Source organism: Dermochelys coriacea, chromosome 3 (assembly GCF_009764565.3).
Source record: "Dermochelys coriacea isolate rDerCor1 chromosome 3, rDerCor1.pri.v4, whole genome shotgun sequence".
Lineage (NCBI taxonomy): Eukaryota > Metazoa > Chordata > Testudines > Dermochelyidae > Dermochelys > Dermochelys coriacea.
In genome coordinates this window covers 101,803,289-101,825,845 of record NC_050070.1, presented here as the reverse complement: position 1 = coordinate 101,825,845, position 22,557 = coordinate 101,803,289, and the positions used below count along the sequence as shown (strand labels likewise).

The 22,557-nt window shown below is 40.9% G+C and overlaps 1 protein-coding gene across 2 annotated transcripts in view; it reads right to left on the bottom strand.

The window, feature by feature from the left end:
• ENPP1 (ectonucleotide pyrophosphatase/phosphodiesterase 1) overlaps positions 1–22,557 on the bottom strand; it is a 76,499-nt gene that overhangs the window by 30,695 nt on the left and 23,247 nt on the right. For both annotated transcript variants that reach the window (XM_038394986.2, XM_038394985.2), the window contains exons 2-9: positions 18,985–19,057; positions 17,644–17,760; positions 16,704–16,829; positions 16,246–16,306; positions 13,615–13,712; positions 5,656–5,735; positions 2,760–2,879; positions 897–1,006 (exon numbers count right to left, since the gene is read on the bottom strand). In XM_038394986.2, coding sequence (XP_038250914.1) covers positions 897–1,006; positions 2,760–2,879; positions 5,656–5,735; positions 13,615–13,712; positions 16,246–16,306; positions 16,704–16,829; positions 17,644–17,760; positions 18,985–19,057 — 785 coding nt within the window. The remainder of the gene's footprint in view (positions 1–896; positions 1,007–2,759; positions 2,880–5,655; positions 5,736–13,614; positions 13,713–16,245; positions 16,307–16,703; positions 16,830–17,643; positions 17,761–18,984; positions 19,058–22,557) is intronic.

Genomic DNA, 22,557 nt, shown 5'->3' with positions numbered 1-22,557 from the left:
CCTGAATATGGACATTGGACTATAACCTATGGACGATTTCTAAAGGACTTGGCAACTACAAGCTCATCTCTGCTATGTATCTGAACCTCAAGAATTGAATTCATGTCTGTTGACCTTTTAACCAACACTATTTTCTTTTTTAATAAATTTTAGTTTAGTTAATAAGAATTGACTGTAAGCATGTATTTTGGGTAAGATCTGAGTTATCATTTGATCTGGGTCTGGGACTTGGGATCAGGAGAACCTTTTCTTTTATATGATGAAATAAGATTTTCAGAATTTATCATCATATGTTTGACATGTGTGGCTGGATGGAGGCCTGAGGCTGGATACTTTAAGGGAACTGCATTATTTGGACTTCTGAGTAACCAGTGAGGTACTATAGAAGCTGTTTTGTGCTGGCTTGGTAAATCTAAGTATTGGAATATCCACCAGCATTTGGTGTTTGTTTGAAGTTCACCCTGATGGAATGACCTCAGCTGGTTCCCACAGGCAGCACCATCACAGCAGGACTATATTAGTAAACAGGAAGATATTTATCTTCTGTCTATCATCCATTTTGTGAAAGCTGATCCAAACCAGAAAAGGAAGCAGAACAAAGCCTACATATCATTTTCTCTATCTCACACACACCCCTAATTCAAGGTCAGATGGGCAGACCACGAGCCAAATCCAGACCATCAGATGCTTTTGAACAGGACTGGAAAAAATCTTTGTTTTTACTTATTATCATTATCGTTATTTTTGTATTATTTTCTCTGGAGTCTAGACCATGACCAAGACATTTGGACTTTGACAAAAAATAATTGACTACCTCTCCCCTAATTTATTGCTCTACCAAAGGAGAGAAAACAAACAAACAAACAAACAAACAAACAAACAAACGTTTTACATACCCATTGTATGTTCTATACAAGTCTGGAAAAGTTCCATTAATTCTCACATCTGATCCAGGCCAGAAGAATGTACCAGCTTTTAGACCTTGATGCATAGCTGTCAGCCAGATCTGTGGGATGAGGACAAATATAATTATTTAAGGCTTGGCTACACTTGCAGATGTAGAGTGCTGTGAGTTAAACCACCCTCGGAAAGCATAGTAGGGAAAGCGTTGCAGTGTGTCCACACTGTCAGATTCAAGTGCTAATGTGGCCACGCCAGTGCAACTCTTCCAACGGCCACAGAGAGCAATGCATTGTGGTAACTATCCCAGCACGTTAGTGGCTGCAACGTGCTTTTCAGATGGGGTGGGGTGGAGTGCGACAGGGAATGTGTTGTGTGTATGTAGGGGGAGAGAGAGTGAGTTTGTGGGGGCTGAGAGCGTGTCAGCATGCTATCTTTTAAGTTCAGACAGCAGCAGACCTCCATCCCCTGCCTCTCTCTCACACACTCGCAGCAAGCAACATTCCACACTAATGGTTGCTTTGTCCCAGAGCAGATAAGCAGCCGGCTGTCAGAAACGGAGCTTTGAAAGGGCATATCTGCATTCCTGCAGCCAATTCCAAAACAATAAGAGTGGCCACTTGACTTAAGGGGATTATGGGATGTTTCCAGAGGCCGATCAGAGTGCAGCAATGCAACACCTCATTCACACTGACGCTCGGGTGTTCGTTTCAGCCAAGGTGCAGCAAGCGTTATGTTTCTCGTGCAGGTGGATTACCAGGAGCGCTCCAGCTGCAGAGTCCAGGCGCTCTAAGTGCCTTGCCAGTGCGGTCGGGTGGTGAGTTAGGGCATCTGGGGCTGCTTTAATGCGCTCTAACTTGCAAGTGTAGCCATGCCTTTAGTGTTTGTCATAAAGTCCCAGCTCCTAGAGTCCTGTTATTTCATGAGAATTTCCACTTTCATTTTAAAAAACAAGTTCTAGCACTCATGGTTGTGGAGAAAAGCTTGAAAAGGTGACTTGAGAATAGCCTAAAGGTTCAAAATCCAAAAGGCAAATAAGAACCAAAAATGTATTTTTTGAAAAACCTCATGATTTTTAAGCCAAGATCATGATTTTTTTGAGACCTAACATAATTTTTAAATGGTCAGGTTGGCAATAATATGGCAAGTTGGGGGAAAAGAGGAAGCTGAAACTAAGTTAGGAGAGGATAAGTAGGAGACCTAATGAAGGGAAGATGAGTACCATAGGCTGGAGGAGAGGAATAAATGGCAAGAGACAGAGGATGGAGAGTGAGAGACCTAAAAAGCCAGAGAAATGGAAAAAAGAAAGGCAAAAAAAAAAAAAACAACAACCCACAAACACACAAACTTTTAGTTCTTTCTAAGGCATTATTTCCCAGGTAGAAAAGAGAGGGGGTAGGAATCTTTGGGTCACTGCAGCTGGAGTGTGGAGAGGGTTAGATGACTTTGAGCTCTGGGTATCCAAGGAGTTGGGACTGTACCAAGATGCCTTTCCCAATTAGCATCTTCCGGGACCTTGGACTAGAACCATTCTGCAGAATTAAACTTTTTGGCGTGGGGCTGGAGAGGAGGCTGAAAATAAATAATGAAAATGTTCTAAATGGGGATAATATAAATAAGATCATTAAAAATCCTGCCACCTAATTTTTTCGTTATTGCAGTTTACATGTAAGCTATTTCAAAATCCATTTTACAGCTGCAACAATGTAATCATGTAGTTATGCTGAGTGACAGCTTCTTGGCTGCTTTGGAAATGCTCTCTGTAACATTGTTTCTCAGTATCACCATTTTCCTGAGAAATGACTAAACATAACCACTCTCGTGTGTCTCATAGCAGTATATTAGTTATTAATACTTACAGGCTGTCCTTGGTACCACTGTGGATTAAACTTCTCTGCATTTTTAAGTGAGAAGAAAGCATTTCTATGGGGGTCGTAGATCTTGTTATCAATTATACCATGGGATTCTGGATACAGCCCCTACAATGAAGATTGTGCCATTGTATAAAAAAGAAAATCCTTTTTATATAAATCCTTATGTACATGTCACAACAGTGTCACATTTCACTGCTACAAAGATCAAATACAGATTGACACTTCTCAAAAGTAACCCAGCGTTTTTCAGACTTTGTGTAAGTGGATGTAAGTCTATTGACTTACACAAGGTCTGAATTTGGCTTGACCTCTTCAGGCTGAATTTACAGCCTACTTGCTATAGTTTTCGCTTATGCTCTTTTAGAGATATTTAGGCAAAACAGAGCCTAAATGGATGGAATAACCTTAGCTTTTCTCAAAAAGAAAAGGAGTACTTGTGGCACATTAGAGACCCACAAATTTATTTGAGCATAAGCTTTCGTGAGCTACAGCTCACTTCATCGGATGCATTCGGTGGAAAATACAGTGGGGAGATTTATATACACACACAGAGAACATGAAACAATGGGTTTTATCATACACGCTGTAAGGAGAGTGATCACTTTTAAGATGAGCCATCACCAGCAGCATGGGGGGGGGGGGGAAAAAGGAGGAAAACCTTTCATGGTGACAAGCAAGGTGGGCCATTTCCAGCAGTTAACAAGAATGTCTGAGGAACAATAGGGGTGGGGGGGGGAGAAATAACATGGGGAAATAGTTTTACTTTGTGTAATGACTCATCCACTCCCAGTCTCTATTCAAGCCTAAGTCAATTGCATCCAGTTTGCAAATTAATTCCAATTCAGCAGTCTCTCGCTGGAGTCTGTTTTTGAAGTTTTTTTTGTTGAAGGATAGCCACTCAGGTCTGTAATCGAGTGACCGGAGAGATTGAAGTGTTCTCCAATTGGTTTTTGAATGTTAAAATTCTTGACGTCTGATTTGTGTCCATTCATTCTTTTACATAGAAACTGTCCAGTTTGATCAATGTACGTGGCAGAGGGGCAAAAACCTGAAGCAAATACTCACCGGCAACCACATACCACACAACAGAACCACTAACCCAGGAACCTATCCTTACAACAAATCCCATTGCCAACTCTGTCCACATATCTATTCAGGGGACACCATCATAGGACCTAATCACATCTGCCACACTATCGTTCACCTGCGCATCTACAAATGTGATATATGCCATCATGTGCCAGCAATGCCCCTCTGCCATGTACATTGGTCAAACTGGACAGTCTACATAAAAGACTAAATGGACACAAATCAGGTTTTTTTTCCCACCAAATGCATCCGATGAAGTGAGCTGTAGCTCATGAAAGCTTATGCTCAGATCAATTTGTTAGTCTCTAAGGTGCCACAAGTACTACTTTTCTTTTTGCGAATACAGACTAACACAGCTGCTAGTCTGAAACTTAGCCTTTCTGACATCTTAAGGGCAGCACAGCGGGTTTGTCACAGAACGGGATGGCCTTCATGAAGAAGTTGGGCGGATCCCCACCTGTGACTAGATGCCTTCCATAAGATAACAGACCAACAAGTAGCTCCCTGATAGGAAGCGGCAAAAGTAAGGAGGCTCCTGAGGAGACCATGTGACAGGAAAAGGATCCAGAAGGGTGCTTATTACTCCAGCTAAGTGAAAGGCCAGGCTGGGGATACCTGCTGTGTGCCTGGTTTACCTATTTTGATTGATGTTGAACTGTGTTTGTGATTGAATAAACACGTCTCAGAAAAAGGAATGGAATAGTGACAGTGGGGAGCTTTATTTACACTATCTGGAGAGTTAGTCCCCCAGCTTTCATAAGAGTGGGAGAACTGAGACAGAGGAGGGTCTGATGCCAGGTTAGGGGAAACCCCATTACAAGAGGCAGAGCAAAATTCTCTCTACCAGGCCAACTCTTCAAATTTGGGAGTGCGTGTCTTGGGGCGAGGGGGGCATTAAACAACTTTTTTTAAAAAAATAAGTAGAGATCCAGAGACTGTGCACATAACAGCATCCACTGCCACGCCACCCAAAGAGGCAACAGCACTGTTGAGTCAGGAGCAGAAGGCAGTGAGGCTGTGATTCCATCAGTCTTAATTTGAGTTCTAAACTCTTTAACCATCAAGCTCAAGCTGATATACCATAGAAGGCAGTAAGACACAATCCAGTTTTGGAAGCTTTTTTTTTTTTAAATTGGTTTATTTTCTCCTGTATATATTCAAGATGGGAGAAACCTTAGAGATCAGTTGTTTGTGACACCTTCCACCCTTGGGCTGCCTCTAAGCCAGATTTGAATCTCAGCCAGCCTTAGATCTCTTCACATCTTCAAAACTCATGAGATATTCAGATTGCTGGTTCCATTTCAGACCTCATCTATATCTATATAATGTCACACTTTCTGTTCCATGGGCAGGGCATAAGGCACATATCTTCCCAAAGAAAAGGAATGAGAAAAGAACCTAGCTTGCTTCTACTCCACTGGCCAAAACTGTGATTCAGCAAATTATACCAGATTCATACCAATGCACAAAGTGAAGAAGGATACCAATTTATAATGCCACAGGAATTGCTACACCTGGTATTGGATAGTTTTTATGAATTATCTGGATCAAGTTAATCTAACCAGGCATAAATTAATCTAACCAGGCATCATTATATAGTGATTGTCACACATTAAGCCAGATCTTAGCATGAAAAGAAAAGATAAGTATGGAATCTACATTTTCATGGTCCTGTGGGAAATTTTAAGTATTGTTCTTGTTGGATTTAATAATCCACAAATCCCGTTTCCCCTGGAATTGATTAAATTTAGAACAATGCATCTTCTAGAGAGAAAAACACAGAAGTTCTTACTGTGACAATGGTGTAGTGATTGGGGAACGTTTTTGTTGGATACACTGGTCTCATGTTGGGAGTGTATGTTCCACATTTTTCTAGGGAGGAAAAATGTAAAGTTACAAAAAAGTGAAAAAATTTCACAAGACTCAACTATGTATACATTCAGTTTCAAAAATCAGACCTGTAGAGTTGCACTCTACAACATTCTAGAATTCATACCCATGTCAGAAATGACCATGTCACATTTGACTTAGTAGCTAGTGGTAGAAATGCATTCTAGATACTCCTTATGGGGCCACTGACTTCAGTGGTCACACAATCAGGCCTTTTAAACAATACCTTGGTGCAGATGTATATAAGAAAGATCAAAGAAGTCACGCTGTTCCAGTTTAGAACACAGACCTGGCAGCTAGTGAGAGTGCTGTACAGTGAGCACTAGTAATGATTTCAGTCTGGGAGTTCCCAGAAGCAAAGTAGCTTTTAACTGCGGGCTATAAATGCTGTCTTGTCCCAGTTCTCTGAACTGTCATCTGACAAAATGCTATTTACTTTGCTTTCAGTTTATATACACACCCCATAAAAAGGAGTGTTTATCATCATTTTCTCTAGGCATAAGCTCAAGCTTATGTTCTTGCCATAGAATTGCAGGTCTCTTAAAAAAAATAATAATCACTGACAATATATATTAGAATGAAAAATCATTCATGTTAGGCCAAAATTGTCAAATTTGGCTTCCTAAAGCAAGGTGCCAAGTCTATACACAAGCACCTAAATAGGTGTTCTCGTCTTCTGAAAATAAGGACAATAACCCTCACTAAAGTATAAAAAAAAATCACACACAGACCAAAAGTTTTGTGTAAAGGATATAGATAAGCGTAAAGTTAATGATTCATCAGATTGATTTTCTGCTCTGTAATCTATGCATGCACTTTTGATCATTCTCTCCCATATGTTCAGTATAGTATAGATTGGGGTGAAAGTAAGTCTTGGGACTTACCGGTACATAGAATCATAGAATCATAGAATATCAGGGTTGGAAGGGACCCCAGAAGGTCATCTAGTCCAACCCCCTGCTCAAAGCAGGACCAAGTCCCAGTTAAATCATCCTAGCCAGGGCTTTGTCAAGCCTGACCTTAAAAACCTCTAAGGAAGGAGATTCTACCACCTCCCTAGGTAACGCATTCCAGTGTTTCACCACCCTCTTAGTGAAAAAGTTTTTCCTAATATCCAATCTAAACCTCCCCCATTGCAACTTGAGACCATTACTCCTCGTTCTGTCATCTGCTACCATTGAGAACAGTCTAGAGCCATCCTCTTTGAAACCCCCTTTCAGGTAGTTGAAAGCAGCTATCAAATCCCCCCTCATTCTTCTCTTCTGCAGACTAAACAATCCCAGCTCCCTCAGCCTCTCCTCATAAGTCATGTGCTCTAGACCCCTAATCATTTTTGTTGCCCTTCGCTGTACTCTTTCCAATTTATCCACATCCTTCTTGTAGTGTGGGGCCCAAAACTGGACACAGTACTCCAGATGAGGCCTCACCAGTGTCGAATAGAGGGGAACGATCACGTCCCTCGATCTGCTCGCTATGCCCCTACTTATACATCCCAAAATGCCATTGGCCTTCTTGGCAACAAGGGCACACTGCTGACTCATATCCAGCTTCTCGTCCACTGTCACCCCTAGGTCCTTTTCCGCAGAACTGCTGCCGAGCCATTCGGTCCCTAGTCTGTAGCGGTGCATTGGATTCTTCCATCCTAAGTGCAGGACCCTGCACTTATCCTTATTGAACCTCATTAGATTTCTTTTGGCCCAATCTTCCAATTTGTCTAGGTCCTTCTGTATCCTATCCCTCCCCTCCAGCGTACAGGGCAGGGCTGGGCCTGGCTCTGGCCCCTGGAAGGAGCAGGGCCTCGGGTGGAAGGGGTGGGGTTGGGGGAGGTCAGAGCCAGCCCTGGCCCACCCTGTACGGGCAAGTGCCTCCTTCCCCCTCCCCGAGGTAACAGCGGCAGCTGGGGACTCTGGCAGCGGTTTAAAGGGCCCTGTGTGGTAGCGGCGGCAGGAGCCCTGGGCCCTTTAAATTATCCCTGGAGCCCTGCCGCCACTTCACCAGGACTCCAGCGGCAAGGCTCTGGCTGCCACTACCACCCTGGGCCCTTTAATCGCCGCCCCAGCCCCGCCGCTGCTACCCCAGGGCTCCGGCAGCAGGGCTCTGGCAGCAATTTAAAGGGCCGGGGGCTCCAGCCGCTGCTGGGAGCCGTAGGGCCTTTAAATTGCTCTTGGGGAAGTCGATCCACCCCAGTACGGCACACAGGTTCTTGCCGGTACACCGTACCAGCTTACTTTTCACCTCTGGTATAGATGTTGACAGAGTTCAAGAAATCTTTATATCCAACATGTGTTTTTGCTACATCAACTGAACCTGATCTAAGACACATTGAATCCACTGGAAAAAGTATTATGTTGCTTTCAATGGACTTTGGACTAGGCACTAACTGGAGAAAAACAAATGTAGATAAAATAAGAACAGGCCAAATCCTCTCCTAAAATTCATAAAATTCCCTTTTTAAGAGTATAATAAAAGCCATCCTCTCTAACCTTCTGGTGCTCTGGGACATAGTCACCCCTTCAAGCATTTCTAAACTTCTTGTCCTAGCTGTCTCTCCAGATGCTATTTTTCTAAAGCCTGAAAAAAATAAATCTTGAGGGACTTTTTACTCTGTCTTCTATTCTACTTGGTTCACTTCCCATATTTCAAAGCCAGATAAAGTTGAAGACAAAAAGAGGATTTGTTTGAAAATGTTGTATTGAAGAGTCAAAAGAAATCTGCAACCCCCTTTTCCCAAACCAAAATGTACATATGACAGAGTGGGATATATCTGGGTCAAAATGTGAACTCCAATTTGTCACCTCCATTTTGGATTAGGACATCCATTTTTTGTTAAATGCTGAACTCATGTCTAACCTTGCTCAAAACAAGCTTATTGCAATGTATTCTACTAATCTACCCTGCCCAGGAAAGATATGATCTCTAAGAAGCCATCAAGACAACAATCTAGGGCCGTTGGCTGTCTTTCAATTACCAGCCCATTGCCAAGGAACAATGGACTCTCTACACAAGAGCCCAGAGGGGAGAAGGGATAAGCATACCAGTGGAGCACATGGCCAAAGAGGGAGCAAGACTCTATAAAAGAGGGCTTCTCTGTGAATAGGGCCATCTATCACCACATGCAAGAAGACTGCTGGAAGCAGAGGAAATCTGCCTAGCCTGAAATGCAGACAAGACTTCGGACTCATAGAAATATCAGATTTATTAATTTGCAAAGTTCTGTCACTTTAGAACTGTTAAAGAGTACAGTGACTGTGGTTAAGAAATTCCTTTACTAAGCCTGTCTTCCTTGCTTTCCTGCCATGTTGTCCTGTGGTGGTTAAACTAGAAGCCACAGCGTCCATAGCTAGGTGGAATTCTGAGGAAGTGTGTACAAGCAACTAGGAGGTCGGGGAAGTCTGAGGCAGTAGTCCCATGTCCTAAGGAAGGGATCAGAAAAAAGATTAGAGCCTGGGTGTATGCCCTAGAGACCAGAGCTAGGAACAATGACTAGACTCAGCCCAGACCTAGTTGGCTTAGTAACACATGGACCTAGCATTTGTGTCCACTCACAACAAACTGGTGACCATCCAGGGATTCTGGGCCAGGTTGTAATACACACTCCTGGAAGACTTCTGAATGCCAGCTCCTTACCCCTGGCACCTTAAAGGTGGAGGATCAGGATGATGGCAGCCTTCCACCAGGGGGTATAGATTATGGAAAGAAACTATAGTTATTGTTTTGCTTAGTTAATTTATCTGATAAATTTTGGTGGGTTTTTTATTGTGATTTCCTTTCCCCACATCATTTAACTAGTATTATAAATGAATGTGACCTACAAATGAAGTGAGTCTGACAAGTTCCCATCAATTGTCAAGCAATTTATTAATTGTTTTTTTAAGTATTCTACTAGTAACAGATATCTTTCACTGTTTCTTCCTATAATATGTCATAAGTCGCTGGATGTCCAACAGGGAATTTAGGCCCTCATCTCGCAAACACTTATCCACATGCTTAATTTTATGACATGAGTAGTCCCACTAACTTCAGCGGCACTATACACTGTAAAGTTAGGCACATGCATAAGGGTTTGCAGGATCAGGACCCTAGAATGGCTAGTGCTGATGAATTGTTATTTATGTCCCAGTGCAAGACTGATATTGGTTCAAGAAATTGCACCCTCTTATCTTCATGAGCAAAAACTGAGTTTTATGTTTGTAATTATACATATTTTAATAAAATCTTAGTTAAAAAAAAGTAAATTTTTATTTTTTTTTCCATGTCTAATAATGAATGCTACAGAGACATTGTTCTATGGGGGCTTCTAATCATCTCAATTTGGCTTCTTAAATCTTAACTGTTAAGTGGAATGAACGGGAAGTTTATATCCATGGGCCCCGGTCCTGCAAATACATATGCATGAGTAGTTCCAGTAGTACTACTGACCTGCAGAGTTACTCCTGTGTGTAACTATTTGCCAGGTCAGAACTATTAATTAGTATAATATAGTACTATTAATTTATTCAGTGTGCTATGAAAATAAGTTAGCAACACATTGATTTACAATATTAAATGACAATAACTTACATACAGCACCTACCATTTCAGAATTTTGGCCTGTAGTTTGTAACAAAACAAAGGCCACTTAAATCAGTAGGATTCTTTCTATTAACATCTATGGCTTTCATCAGGCTTCAAACCTTTGACAAAATTATGGGGAGGAGGCGGCGTCATTGTGCTGCAACAGCAGTAGCTGATTCTCTCCCAGAATTCTCTCCCAGAATTCCTCCAAGGGCCCACGGTTGTGCACACTACATCAGGAGCACCAAACTTTGAAAGGGTCCATCATGTATTTCCTCTCTCATGCTGGCCCAGCTCTTCTAGTCAGTGCAGAGGTGAGGCCTGTGTACCCCAACTTCACTTTGGGTAAGATAGTGCTACTGCTGGCTCCAGGCTAGCACAGGGCTTGCATTCCCTATCCATACTGTGGCTGTCCCCTGTGCAAGGCACAAAGGAGAGGCTAAGGCTCCTTGCGTCATATCCTATCCTCCTTGTGCCCCCATGCATTGACAGCTAAAAAAACCTCTGGACCTTAAAAAAGGCTCAGCTTTCAATTTAAAAAAAAAATGGACTTTGACATAATTCTATTTCATTAAAGTGTTTGAAAAATTTTGATTTGGTTCAGTACAAAATGAAAAGAAAATTTCAAAACCTTGAAAGTTGCTGTGATACGGAATTGTCATCCTCCGGTCAGCTCTAGTTGTGATGAATATCATAGAACTGAAAGGCACCTTGAGAGGTCATCTAGTCCAGTCCCCTGCACTCATGACAGGACTAATTATCTAGACCATTCCTGACAGGTGTTCGTCCAACCTGCTCTTTCAAAAAATCTCCAAATGATAACGATTCCACAACCTCCTAGGTAATTTATTCCAGTGCTTAACCACCCTGACAGTTAGAAAGTTTTTCCTAATGTCCTACCTAAACCTTCCTTGCTGCAATTTAAGCCCATTGCTTTTTGTCCTATCCTCAGAAGTTAAGAAAAACAATTTTTCTTCCTCCTCCTTGTAACAACTTTTACATACTTGAAAACGGTTATATCCCCTCTCAGTCTTCTCTTTTCCAGACTAAACAAACTATTTTTTCCAACCTTCCCTCATAGGTCATGTTTTTTAGACCTTTGATCGTTTTTGTTGCTCTTCTCTGGACTCTCTCCAATTTGTCCACATCCTTTCTGAAACATGGCGCCCAGAACTGGACACAATACTCCAGTTGAGGCTATCAGCATGGAGTGGAGTGGAAGAATTACTTCTCGTGTCTTGCTTACAACACTCTTGTTAATACATCTCAGAATGATGTTCGCCTTTTTTGCAACAGCATTACACTGTTGACTCATATTTAGCTTGTGATCACTATGACCCCCAGATCCCTTTCCGCAGTACTCCTTCGTAGGTAGTCATTTCCCATTTAGCATGCATGCAACTGATTGTTCCTTCTTAAGTGGAGTACTTTGCATTTGTCCTTATTGAATTTCATCCTATTTACTTCAGACCATTTCTCCAGTTTGTCCAGATCATTTTGAATTTTAATCCTATCCTCCAAAGGACTTGCAACCCCTCCCAGCTTGATATTGTCCGCAAACATAAGTGTACTCTGTATGCCATTATCTTAATCATTGATGAAGATATTGAACAGAACTGGACCCATCCCTCGTTTCATGCCTTGACCTTTCTAATTTTGTCCGTACATACTTGAGTTATTTGTTTATATTCATCCTTTGTAATTTGACATAGTAGTTTCCACTTTTTGTAGGATTCTTTTTTGATTTTTAGATCATTGAAGATCTCCTGCTTAAGACAGGGTGTTTCTTGCCTTACTTCCTCCCTTCCTACACAGTGGGATAGTTTGCTTTTGTGCCCTTAATAATGTCTTTGAAAAACTCAACTGTCTTCTATTGTTTTTCCCCTTAGACTTGCTTCCCATGGGATCTTACCTACCAACTCCCTGAGTTTGCTAAAGTCTGCCTTCTTGAAATCCATTTTTTTTCCACCAAATGCATCTGATGAAGTGAGCTGTAGCTCACGAAAGCTTATGCTCTAATAAATTTGTTAGTCTCTAAGGTGCCACGGGTACTCCTTTTCTTTTTTTGAAATCCATTGTTTTTGTTTTGATGTTCTCCCTCCTACCATTCCTTAGAATCATGAACTCTACCATTTCATGATCACTTTCACCCAAGCTCCCTTCCACTTTCAAATTCTCAACCAGTTCCTCCCTATTTGTCAAAATCAGATCTAGAACAGCCTCCCCCTGGTAGCAGTCTCCATCTTCTGAAATAAAAATAATTGTCTCCAATACATTCCAAGAATTTATTGGCTAATCTGTGCCCTGCAGTGTTATTTTCCCCAATAGATGTCTGGGTAGCTGAAGTCCCTCATCACCTATGCTTCAGATGATTTTGTTAGCTGGTTAAAAAAAAAAAGGCCTCATTCACCTCTACTTCCTGGTTAGGTGGTCTGTAGCAGACCCCCACCATGCCATCATTTGTTTTTACCCCTTTTATCCTTACCCAGAGACTTTCAACAAGTCTATCTCCTATTTCCATCTCAATCCAAGTGTATACATTTTTAATATATAAAAGGAGAGAATGTTTTCATTGTTATTTTTAGGTAAACAGACTATAGTTACTCCAGATTGTAATTTGGACAGCACAGCAAGCCTGACATTGCTACTCAGGCAAGAAGTACCATGGGATTTTTACAAGTGGCCAAGAGTTTGGCTGTATGCCTTATGTTTAAACTATCCTTATAGTTAAAGGATAAAAAACTTTGGGCTTTTTTTAAAAAACAAAAAACAGTTCATATTCTGTAAAACACCCCAAAACCTGTGGAAAAATGCTTCAAGACTACAGCCAGTTCTGGTCACTCATTCATTTAACAAAATGAAACTCCTCCCTCAAATGTCATCACTTTCCTACTCCATGCATCGGGTCTTACATTTTATTAGTCATTTCTCATATTTTCTCCACCTTGCTTTCCTTTTCAAAATATTGAAATGCTTTCTACCCCTCTTTCCATTATTTTGTCACCTCCCCACCTAAATACAAGTCACTCTGCAGGCTGAATGATACTTTAGAATTGGTATGGAGTCAAAACATTACATTAACTAGTTTATTTTTCACAACAATGTAAATTCATTGCAAAATTAGCACTGCTCAACCACAGAAAGGGCTGCTCAACCATTTTCAATCTCTCACTGAGAGCCCAAAGAATACTTGGCCAGTTCCTGGTGAAGTGTTTAAAAGAGTTCTCCTTGTACTCTTAAGACAATGGACAGCTTAGATTTTTCTAATTAAGTGCCATGTTATTGCCTAGACAGAGAATCTACTCACGTAATTTGCTAACAACAGGAAGAAGTCCACCCCATGTGTGCAAATACTCTGCTCTGAAGCCATCCAAAGAAAACAACAAAACTGGGGGTTTCGTAAACCTGAGCAATTAGAAATGAGAATTAAAAAAAAACATGGAATATCTATACAGTGCTTTTTCAGTGTAAAGAGCTAAACAGATGCTCCTTAATGTTCACAATTAGAGCTGGGCAGAAATTTTTCTAAGTTTGTTTGCTGAAAATGCAGTTTCAGTTAACCAGAAGCTATTCATGAATTTGACCTGATAGTTTCTGCTGGAGAAAAGTTTTTCAAGGTCAGCAAAGTTTGTCTTTCAGCCCTTTTTATAAGGTTTAGCTCAATGGTTAACATACTTGCCTGGGCTATGAGAGATGGGGGTTTGAAGCCCCACTCCAGGGCAGAGACTTGAACTCAGATCTTCCCTCTTCCAGGCCAGCACTCTAACAACCAGGATATAGGTCATTCTGCAGTTAATTGATCACTCTCACTCCTGTTGGAGCTGGTCAACTTTGTATAAATTCTTAAAAGTCAATTGAGCCAAATAGCAAGAATAACTCGATAGCCTGGTGATTAAGGCACTCACCTTGGAGGTAAGAGATGTGGATTCAAAGCCTTCCACTAAATCAGCCAGAGAAATGATTGGAGTCTACATATCTTGCCCCCTTGAGCTAGCCTACCCTGAAACTTAAGGATGTCTGACACATTCTTTCTCCATCACCACAAGAAAAGACAAGAATTTTTCTTTTCAAAAGAAAAATAATTTATCCCTTTGCATAAATTGTGTAGGCCCAGATTCTGCAGAGACTTCAGTGCATGCTTAACTCTAAGCATGTGACATTCCTGTTGAAGTCTGTGGGATTACTCAGTTAATAAAGTGAATAAAGTTAAGCACAATTAAGCTTAAGTATTTGTAGGATCAGAGCCTTATTCTACTCTGGATCATCAGAACCCACCCAATGCAACCCAAAACAAAGAATTAAGAGCGATTTAAAAGCACAATATATGCAAGTATGACAAGGAAACACCAATTGTTGTTAAGTAAGGCTACATTAGGAAACACTGACATACACTCAAAATACAAAAAAATCCAGTTGTTGTAGAGACCCGAGAGCAATTCTATTAGCTCATTTAAGTATTTCATATGTAATAACCCAACTGATCCACATAGTGGGAACAAATTAGGAAGAGATGGGCAAAAAATATTTTTAAAATTATTCCATTTGGAGTTAAGTAGGGACTGTGAAGACATCTGCACAGTGGTCCCAAACACCCATGCATGTGGCATATCCATAGTAAATATAACATCTATTTTGGTTTCAGAAGCCAGTGCTCACAGCTCAGACTGAATCCCAGACAAGACTTGAATGGCAAAATTCCCCAAACCTCAAGTAAATAATTTGCTGTTGGCTAGTGTAACTATCCTTATGTTTCAAAGCCAATTTTACTAAATTGCCAGATGTGGCTTAGTCCCCCAAGGTATAAACCAAACTAAAAAAAACAAACAAAAATTCTGAGAGCTTGAACTGATTTAATCTGTGAAGTAGAACAACTATAGGAGCTACACAAATCTTGGCAGTTCCATAGGTGACATTTTATACACATTTTTAAGGAACTAATTTGCATACTGTAGATAATTTGCATATGATCATAAAATTCCATGTATGGTCAAAATACCTTCCACCTAGCAGTGGTGGTACGTAGGACATGGAGCTGTCCAAAACCTAATTCTTATCCGGATGTCATCTGGGGTTGCTGGATTAGGTGGGTGGATTCTAGGGTGCTGAGGTTGGTGGGTTCTGGAGCATGTATAGGGTAGTTGGGAAGTTGCCTGAGTACTGCTCAAGGGGCACTGGGGTAGGTGTGTAGTAGGAGTTGAATGTTGTGCTGACTGGGAGGGCAGCTGTGTCTGGCTGCGCTCAGTACTGAGCCCCCTTACCTTCTGGCCCTGCCAGTGGGATACCAGCTGCTGCTGCAACCCCTTAATTTCCTCTCATTGCTGCTGGACGCTTCCATGCTCAACTCCTACTGGGGAAGCAGCCACAGGAGAGTCTTATGGGCCACCTGGCTTCCTGTCCCCATGCTTCACAGTGGCCTTTAGCAACCAAAAGGGCCTACTGCTGCTCTAGTTTACAGGTCAGCCAGAGGCAAGATTCGTGCTGAGCTGCAGGTAGGGATGATGAGGCATGCAAGATGCATGACACTTCATAGCCCTGAATAATACTTCAATTGACTCCCATGCCTCTCTAGCTGGTTGCACAGAGCACAATTATTTTTAGTTCATAAGTCTGGAATATCTACCATAACAAGAAATTTGTTACTTTAAAAGACCCAATGCTGCAGGATTCTGAGATGGAAGAAATGAGCACCCAGCACCTTGCAGGATTGGACATTTATGGGAGATTGTATATTGAACCTTTTACCAGGATAAAAACAAGCACCATTTTATAACACCTATATTTGTAATATTACTGATACACTATAAAGAATAATGGAATATAATTACTATTCAGAGACTGCTGAGGTGAGGAGTGGTTTATTTGATTGTAAACAGAGAACATTACCCTTAAAAATATTGTTCTAAATGCAAACTTCCAAATAAAGAGAGACTATCCTTACCCTGCTGGGCACTGGGGTTCATTTATGTCCTCACATTTTTCTTCAACCCAACTTTTTGCTCCTAAAATAGGTATAATCACATTAAGAAATATTGTACAGTTCTCTTATTAAATTAAATAAAACTGATCTGCTAAATGTCCATCACAATTTCTCAAAACAGAAAACAAAAACAAAAAAGGGCAAATAACTTTTCACACCGATAGGAGGCAAGGCCAGGAGTTCTCAGGTAGCATCATTACTTGTAGTAATCTTAGTAGTGAGAACTTGGCAGCCATTAGCAAAAAGTTGGCCAGAAATAAAGCAACAATGGTAACAAGATCTAAAGATTTGAAAAAGTGAGAAAACTAGGGCATGCTCTAGACACAAGTTTTGTACTGTTATTATTCCTGCTTCGTAACTTTTCTATTGTTCCTTTCAAACAAGCAGGGTGTGGTTGGAAATGTAAAATGGGAATTTACCTTGGCAAACTATATAATAATTGACACAACAATCTTTGTTTTCCACACAATCATCTGAACAGGAGCAACGATTCTCTGGCCGCCTCTTCTCTCCACACCGGAACTTATTGCAGGTCCATATATGAGCTACAATCAGAAATCAAATGCAAAAAGTACAATTTTTAGTTCTTGTCTACATGCAGATTTATATGAGTAGTTTCTGTAGCTAGAATATTTTTTTATTTATTTTAAATGGTGACAGGAAGCCGCCCCATCGACCAACCCTCCTCCTTTTTGATCCGGGCTTTGGACCGGCACCATCTGACATGAACAACAATCTGGATTTAGACAAGGGAGATCATGCACAGATGCTAATTTCCCCCTGAGACGAATTATTGAGAACACAATTGAATTCCAAGGCAGTCTTGCCATCAATTTTGTGGACTCTCAAAAGGCATTTGATAGTGTAAACAGAAACTGTGGAAATTGTGGAACAATGTGGAATTCCAACAAAATTAATTAACATTATGAAGGCATTCTACGCCAACTCAAAATGCTGCATTAAAATGGATTGAGTAAGCCATTCAGGATCAAGACAGGTATAAGGCAGGGATGCAGCCTGTCTCCTTTTTTGTTTATGCTAGTCATCAAATATGGATTCAAACAATGCAACAATGATACATATTGCCTAAAATGGAACAAATCAAGACTATTTGATCTAGACCTAATAATAGTAACCACTGTAGCTTCATTAATGAAAGCAATAGTGGAATCACTAGCATAGACAGATCAATGGCATTTTAAACCACAATGTTCTTAAAGCAGGTATAAGCAACACGGTGTTTAAACCGCCAGTAGCTGCTGATGACCTTTCTTCACTAGCACTCCCACCGGTGGCACTAACTTATAAGGTAGATGATGTAACTGTTTCCCTTTGTCTCCCCAATGTTTTCACCCTTACCTGGCTGTATACATGCTTCCTGGAAATCTAAGCAGCAATTTCCAAGTTCGACACAATCTCTATCACATCGGCAGCTTCCAAATGTCCTTTCAAAGCAACGGCCTTTGCAAGTTTTGACTGAAATATTGGACAGTGTCATTACTTTCAGTAATCTCAGTATTAGGAATTTAGCAGCTGTTAGCAAAAAGTAGGGCAGAACTCAAACAATGGTAACAAGATCTAAATATCTGCAAAGGACAGAAAACTAGCACCCGCTCTAGACACAGACTTTGTACCATTATAATTATTCCAGCTAGGGGTATGATTAAAGACTTAAAGTGTTATGATTAACATTCCTTCATATCTTTTCTATTGTTTCTTTCAAATGAGCAGTGTGTAGCTATTAGGATGCTGTTGGGGAATACAAGGTGGGAATTTAGAGGCTAAATTCAATGGGTAAACTTTAATACTGAATTGGTCAATATGCCTAGAACATCAATCAGGTCATTGTAGGGAATGACACAGCTATATTGTACCACTATTTAGACAGATGCGTTTATTCTAGTTTTGCAATATCCTGTGATTGCCTAAAGTTAGATATCATGGTGATTGGCATATTAAATAAATATTAGGCAGCTGGTTTATTTCCTGATAAATAAAATTACATGTACTAGCCTCCATCTACAAGGTCCGACATAAGCATTTCACAATTACTAAAAGAGAAAGACAAATAGAGGATGGAAGTCAACTACTGAATCAAGAGTCCACCTCATCTCCTGCTGCTGATCAGTTCATTGGTCACGAAAAAATCCTGGTTCTCTCTGCAAAGTCTGAGTAAAATGGTAGAATACCAAATGGATTCCAGTGGGGATTTAACAATAATTGGAGTATCAGGGTAAATACCATCACAGGATTATTGGCTGAGCTTGAAAAGGCCTTACGCTCAACTCAATAGCATTTCTGTGTTCCGAGTCTGGTCAGAATCTATCACAATCCACTCACTCCCTCTTGGATTTCTTTGATGGGGATTTACTCATTTCACTAGTCAAATTGTTTCCTCATTTGTTCCAGTTCCTAGAATACAACCTCCCAGTCTCCTGTCTAGGCAAATCTTATAATGGCGGGGGGGGGGGGGGAGAGGAGGGGAAAGAGAGGAGGTGGAAGACACCAATGAATTAGAAGAGACCCACAGGAATTCCCACAGGCAAGTCCTCAGATGAACTTGCTGGCAGTGGAAACTACTTCAGGTAAGGCACACAACTGCCTTTCCTTGCAACATAAGAATGATATTCTGATACCTTCATGATGAATTTTAAAAAGGAATTGCTCAGACTATTTATATTGGAGAATTGCATTAATTACCATCTCTTGAACAGCTAGGCTTCAGTCCAAATATACATCCTAGGATTATGGTTAGCACACAGGCAGACAGTACCTGTAATATAGGAAAGAAAATAAAAACTGAGTTAAATGTCACTGTAGGATCATTTTGAAACCCCTCTTTTAGATAATGAATCTAGTTATCCAGTCTATATGAAGCCATGCAAGCTTGCAGAAGCTGATAAATTTACAGATTAGGAGACCAATCCCATAGCCAATCACACAAGTAGTCTTTACTTGTGCAAATAATCCTGTTGATTTCAATGAGACCATTCACATAAATCAAGATTGCAGAACTGGGCCTTTACATCTTTCACTTTCCTTACAAAAATATTAGCACCAGATACTGTCCTATGTCAATTACTTACAAAGATTTTCCTTCCCCAAAATGAAAAAGTTGATTTTAAATGCTTCTGTGACTGGTGCCTAGAATGACCTAGACTGAGAATGCCACACTCAGGGCAGACTGCAAGAAACAGGGCAGAAACACACCAAAAATTAGTGATTTATTCTATAATTAGATTCACCAAGCCAGTAACAAAAGAGGTTCTGTAGAACCACACACCAGTACAAAGTGGCCGCCAGTATCAGCCCGTAAAGCTGACTTTAAAGCGCTGCCGCAGCAGCGTTTCAATGTTGCTGCCCCTTTCACACACACACACACACACACACACACACACACACACACACCCATCCTCCCACCCCCTCCTGGGACACCGCCCCAGGGCCTGCGATTTAAAAGGGCCTGGAGCTGCAGCAGCGGCAGGAGCCCTGAGCCCTTTAAATCACAGCTGGAGCCCCTGGGTGGCATGGACCAGACAGCACGGATGGGCTGGCTGGGGGATGCTGACCCCCCACCCTACCCCTTCCACCTGAGGCCCCGCCTGTTCTGGTGGGGCCACAGGTAGCCCCTGTACCGTAAGAGTTCAATTTTTCTTTCACCCCTGTTGTCAGCCAATCCTCAGTAACTAACTAAAGATGTATTAATAAAAAAAAGTTATTGAATGGTTAAAGAATCATATATGTTACAAGAGATTGCTAAATCCTCACATCAGAATTGTGGCATTGATGGTGAATTTTCTGGTTTGCACAACAGTCTCTGTGGAATCATTTCAACAGGTTAGAATCCAAAGGCAGCTTATATGTAAAGTCTGTTAGAGTCATTCCAAGGATTTTGCAGGATATTCCAAGTAACTTCTTGGAAAAATCTTAGTCCAAGCTTTACCTTTACCTCTTTAAAAGGTGAGCATACTAGAGTTTTACCTCTTTAAGCTTTACCTCTTTAGAGATGCAGAATCAGGCCAGAGGTTTCTCTTTTGTAGCTGAAACAGGCGGTTAAGTGTTTTGAGCACAGCATGTGACCACAGCTCCTTTTTTGTCAGCACACACTGACCCATCCTTTGAAGTTAACATTCCAGTTCCTATGCATACACAGGTAATCTAGTTACATTGATTTATATGTGGGAACTGCCTGACATTCATTATAACAGGGATAGATAAGAGGAAGACCCTACAGGTAATATTATGAGTTTCCTGCAGTGTCTCACATCTTCGATCTTCAGATTAACTGAACACAGTCACATGCATAATATAAAGGCAATTAAGACAGGAAAGGAACTTAGAAGAAATTAAATTAGCCTGTCGATGCTAAAAGGAAGTAGGTAACCTCAGAAAAATACACTTAGTATCTACTCTGATTCTTATCACTACAAGTATACAAGTTAGAGCAGGAGTCACAACCAGGTTGGCACCCGACCTGTCAGGGTAAAGCCATTGGTGGGCCTGGCCAGTTTGTTTATCTGGAGCCTCCGCAGGCATGGAGCCCTGCAGTTCCCACTGGCCATGGTTCACTTTTCCTGGCTAATGGGAGCTGTGGGAAGCAGAGGCTAGCATGTCTCTCATCCTGCACTGCTTTCAGATGGCAAGAGCAGGTGGAAAACAGAGGGGGGAAAAAAGGTTTTAGGAAACAAAGTTTCAGATTTCAGGTAAATATTTCCTGGAAAGAGTAGCCTTTATCTACTTGATGAAACTTTGCTTTGGGGGAGGGGAGGAGGAGTCAAGGAAACAAGTTGCAGAATTAGTCCTTTGACTCTAATGTTATGGATTAATTATGTATTATGCTGTGGTGAAAATATTTTCAATACTTTACGAGCTCATGGCTCAGTTAACTATGAGCTCTTTAAAGAAAAAAAGATTTTTATATAGTTAGCTATAGATATTAGAGTTCACAGAACAGGTAACAGACAGTACGAAGGCAACCCCTTGAATTTGTAGCATAAGAATGGCCATACTGTGTCAGACCAAAAGGTCCATCTAGCCCAGTATCCTGTCTTCCAACAGTGGCCAATGTCAGGTGCTTCAGAGGGAATGAATAGAACAAGTAATCAAGTGGTCCATCCTGTTGCCCATTCCCAGCTTCTGGTAAATAGACGCAAGGGACAACATTGCTGCCCATCCTGGCTAATAGTCATTGATGGACCTATCCTTTATGAACTTACCTAGTTCTTTTTTGAACCCTGTTACAGTCTGCACCTTCACAACATCCTCTGGCAAAGAGTTCCAGAGATGACTGTGCATTTTTTGAAGAAGTACTTCCTTTTGTTTGTTTTAAACATGCTACCTATTAATTTCAGTTGGTGATCCTTAGCGTTTGTGTTATGAGGAGTAAATAACACTTCCTTCTTTATTTTCTTCACACCAGTCATGATTTTATAGACCTCTATCATATCCCCCCTTAGTCATCTCTTTTCCAAGCTGAAAAGTCTTATTAATCTCTCCTCATATAGGAGCTGTTCCATAGCCCTAATCATTTTTGTTGCCCCTTTTCTGTACCTTTTCCAATTCCAATATATTTTGAGATGGGGTAACCAGATCTGCATGTACTATTCAAGATGTGAATAAATAGAGGCAATGTGATATTTTCTGTCTTATTATCTATCCCTTTCCTAATGATTCCCAATCTTCTGTTAACTTTTTTGACTGCTGCTGCACATTGAGTGGATGTTTTAAGAGAACTATCCACAATGACTCCAAGATCTCTTTGAGTGGTAACAGCTAATTTAGACCCCATCATTTTATACATATAGTTGGGATTGTGTTTTCCAATGTGCATTACTTTGCATTTATCAGCCCTGAATTTCATCTGCCATTTTGTTGCCCAGTCACCCAGTTTTTTGAGATGCCTTTGTAGCTCTTTGCAGTCTGCTTTGGACTTAACTATCTTAAGTAGTTTTGTATCTGCAAATTTTGCCACCTCACTGTTTACCCCTTTTTCCAAATCATTTATGGATATATTGAACAGTACTGGTCCCAGTATAGATCCTTGGGGGGACACCCAATTTACCTCTCTCCATTCTGAAAACTGATCATATATTCCTACCCTTTGTTTCCTATCTTTTAACGAGTTACTGATCCATGACAGGACTTTCCCTTTTCTCTCCTGACAGCTTACTTTGCTTAAGAGCCTTTAGTGAGGGACCTTGCAAAGGATTTCTGAAAATCTAAGTACACTATATCCACTGGATCCCCTTGGCCCACATACTTATTGACCCCCCT